At 35.9% G+C, this 3557-nt stretch overlaps 1 protein-coding gene across 1 annotated transcript; it reads right to left on the bottom strand.

Annotated features, from left to right (window-relative positions):
- Nucleotides 1-1327: 1327 nt before the first annotated feature.
- Nucleotides 1328-3181, bottom strand: LOC132303386 (uncharacterized). Its single transcript, XM_059800624.1, has 2 exons — nt 3026-3181; nt 1328-2816 (listed from the first exon to the last, which is right to left on the bottom strand). Exons 1-2 carry the CDS (start codon nt 3046-3048, stop codon nt 1442-1444), a joined length of 1398 nt encoding a protein of 465 aa, XP_059656607.1. The 5' UTR covers nt 3049-3181; the 3' UTR covers nt 1328-1441.
- Nucleotides 3182-3557: the final 376 nt, after the last annotated feature.

Genomic DNA, 3557 nt, shown 5'->3' with positions numbered 1-3557 from the left:
AAATTTTGTGAGGAAAACTCACTAAAGTTCTAGTATGTTACATTCCGCATGATTAGATCCTCTTGTGTAATCATGTCGTGTGAACGAGAAGATAATAATAAAAAAAATTATTGCTTTTTCAGTTGAGTATGATTAGTGGATTAAAACTAGAGTATCTCTTCATATTATATTTATTCAAAAATCATCCAAGATTTATGAATTATACGTAATGTGGGATTAAATGACAATATTAAAATAGAACTCTTCAACTTTTATAAAAAAAGATGATGTGTATTATAATCTAGTTCAAAACAACCTCCATCCCTGAAATATCATCCAGATCACTTGTGTTATCAGAGATAAGGTCTGATCTAAGATCATTAACCTTCAATCATGACACAGAGTAAGCTATATATCCAAAAGTCAAATATATAAACTTAATATTCAAGTAAAAAGGTCCATAATGCCAGCAGAAAAGCAAGCATGAAAAATTAACCAAAATGTGAATAGGTAAAAGGGCCAGCTTGCCAATAGTAGTACTCCAATAGTAAAAAAATAAATAAATCAAGAAAGTTAGTCATGGTGGAACATACAGAAATTCATTCTGTGATTGAAAAATTGCAGGTAAACATTAAAATAAAAATTACCTTAAGTTTTATGAATAACCTCATGTTGTTGATCTTTTCCTTTTTCCATATATTGTTTTTATTCCTACATCTCAGGAAGTCACATTAGACCGAAGTAGAAAAAAGGGCAATGAGAAATAAGATACAGGTTGTGGAACCATGAAAAGCGTACCGTTGCTCTTATGAAAAGTGTAAATCACATAACCAAGAAGAACCAACCATAACAATCGATTGGTTTCTTTTGGATAGAGGTTCAAGTGATAGATATCACCGCCACATCAAGTCACCTAGAGAAGTAGCTTTTCTGGAATTGGTGAAAGTGAAATTGCGAGCATTTCAAAATGCGAAATGAAGTCGTAAATAAATATAAAGCCTCCATGTCAGCTTGTTATTCTAGAAAAATATCACAAATACAAAAGCTTTTCATGAGTGCAAAACATAAACATAACCATAAGAAAAAAATAAAGAATCATTTTGGAAGCAGCTGCTCAAAGAACCCAGACACAGTTCTTTTTCCAAATTCCCTGGAGCAGCATAGACCAGAAGAAGAAAAATAAATAAATAAATAAATAAAAATAGAGAGATGCAAAACAAACACTAGGTTCAAAAAATTAAAAAATGATGATGTGTATTATAATCTAGTTCAAAACAACCTCCACCCCTGAAATATCATTCAGATCACGTGTATTATAACCTTCAATCATGACACAGAGTAAGCTATATATCCAAAAGTCAAATATAGAAACTTAATATTCAAGTAAAAAGGTCCATAATGCCAGCAGAAAAGCAAACAGACAACAAGAGGGAGAAAGTGACAGATACAAGACCAGCAACATCTACAGTGTGAAGAAATCTAAAATTGAGCCCAAATCAGCATTGATTCCCTGGACTTTGCAGGGCCTTGATTGATTGATAGGCCAACAGATATCTCCACTGCAAGTTCTTTCTTTGACAATTTGAAACACTACGAAGTAAACTTCAGAAGCCTCGTGAGGGTCCTCATCTTCTTGTTCAGTATACTTGATTTCTGGAGTCTCACGAAAAACTGAACAGAAGTTGTCATTTCCTAAATAAAAGAAACCAGCCTGCACAGCAACTAAGCCTGATTTGGAGTCCCTGTTCAATTGGTATGAATCTGTCAATTTGAGTGAAGCACGAGATATAAATGCATCTCCAAGGTTGTCAGGGATATGATATGCACAAAAGGTACAGACCCCTCCTCTACTTGGTGAAAAGCCATATAAGGTATCATTGAGAACGAGGCCACATCCACTCACGGGATTATCCACCAACGAACGTGCAAAGGCATCGTCACAAGTCTGTGCCTGTGTCTTTGCAATGGTTTTGGCATCGAAGAATTTCCATTTATGAGTTTTCAAATCAAAAGTAGAAATGATGTCACCCCAGTTACAGAAGAAGATCTTGTCATGGATGACGGCATGCCCATGACAATAAGCAGGAAGTATATGTTTTGGAGAAGAATATGAAGTGGGCAGAGGCAGTATGGTCCATTCATCCATCACGGGATCATAGACTTCGAATGCACAACTTTTCCATTCAGAACCATAAAAAGCAATCAAAGTCCAGTCAGTGACATTAAAATCAGGAGGGGAACCCAAAGTTCTGGTATTCAAATCCCCACCAATGAGGCTAGTTAAGACATATAATTTACCATTCGCAGTCATAACAACCGGATTACACTTACCCCCATTCATATTGGGGCATTCTGATAATTCATCACAATTGATTAGACTACCACTACTACTAGTAGTAGAGGTCAGTTTATTTCTAAAGGTGTTGAAATCCAAGTAATAAACCTTCTTTGAGGCATAATATCCATCCTCCAACTGGCACTGACCTCCAACAAAGTAAATTCGAGAACCCAACTCCACGCAGGCCATCCCGATAGGGAATTTTTCATGACGGGGCATCTCTAGTATTGTCACGGCAGGAGAGGGTGGTGGTGGATTAGGAACATTGATAAAATCGCTTGCCGCAATAACATAGGCATACAAAGAATAAAGAAGTGGACCATCTTCGAATTTAAAAAACACGCAAAGAAACTTTTTTCTCTCCTCTGACTTCAATACTGACCACTCTGATAGTCCCTCTACCGTCCCTGTCTCAACCTTCTTCGACCTCTTCTTCACCTTTATTCTTCCCATTATTCTTTTTAACAACAAATTGAACACCTTCCGCTTCTTCTCCTCTCTGCTTCCCAATTCCAATTTCCAGGGTGATTCGGTTAATATATTATCAATAGTTCAACAGAAATATATGCATATAGAAAAAATAGCAACAACAGTATTAGTTATATAAAATTTACTCACAAGTAGAAGAAATAAGGGGCAAAATTCAGATTAGCAAACCAAAACGAAACAATGAAATTAGGGTTTTTTTTTTTCTTTTGTTGGACAAACCTTTTCTCCGAGTTGCTCTTCATCGTTCGTCCTCCTCTATCCGCCCACCAAAAATTAGCTACTCCGGAAAATCACAGACGCGAGTGATCGAGCGAGCGATCCAGAAAGAAAATCGATGAATTCTCCGACTTGACTTACACACGCGCGCGCGCGCACACACACACACAGATATATATATATATAACTCAACGCGCCTTGTAAAGTCTCTTAGCGTGGCAAATTACCACAAAGGGTAACACGGCATGAGTTAAGAAGTGGATTTGGGTTTAGCATAAATGGATTTGGGTCATAAAAAGATAAAAAGATTGACATGATTAACTCGTTTATTTAATCATGTTGAGTTAGGATTCGGGATTCAACCCGTATAACCCGTTGATAACCCATTTAACTCAATATGTTATAATTGTGAATATGACCTATATAATATGTTACTTGGCTAAACCCAATTACTATGGATAATTAAGTCATTTCAATATAAACCTTATTTATGCCTTATAATTTTTCTTTTTATTTTGACTATTTAGATTAATTA

The sequence above is a fragment of the Cornus florida genome, unplaced genomic scaffold (assembly GCF_030987335.1).
Source record: "Cornus florida cultivar Cherokee Brave unplaced genomic scaffold, ASM3098733v1 CherokeeBrave_3.0.0_Hap2_Chr04, whole genome shotgun sequence".
NCBI lineage: Eukaryota > Viridiplantae > Streptophyta > Magnoliopsida > Cornales > Cornaceae > Cornus > Cornus florida.
Note: the sequence above shows the minus strand (reverse complement) of the source record. Positions and strands in the feature narration are given on the sequence as shown.

Coding starts and splice junctions, on each gene's coding strand:
- LOC132303386 (XM_059800624.1), bottom strand. CDS start 3,048: ATGAAGAGCAACTCGGAGAAAAG. Junction 2,817..3,025: donor AAGAGCAACTCGGAGAAAAG/GTTTGTCCAACA, acceptor ATTGGGAAGCAG/AGAGGAGAAGAAGCGGAAGG.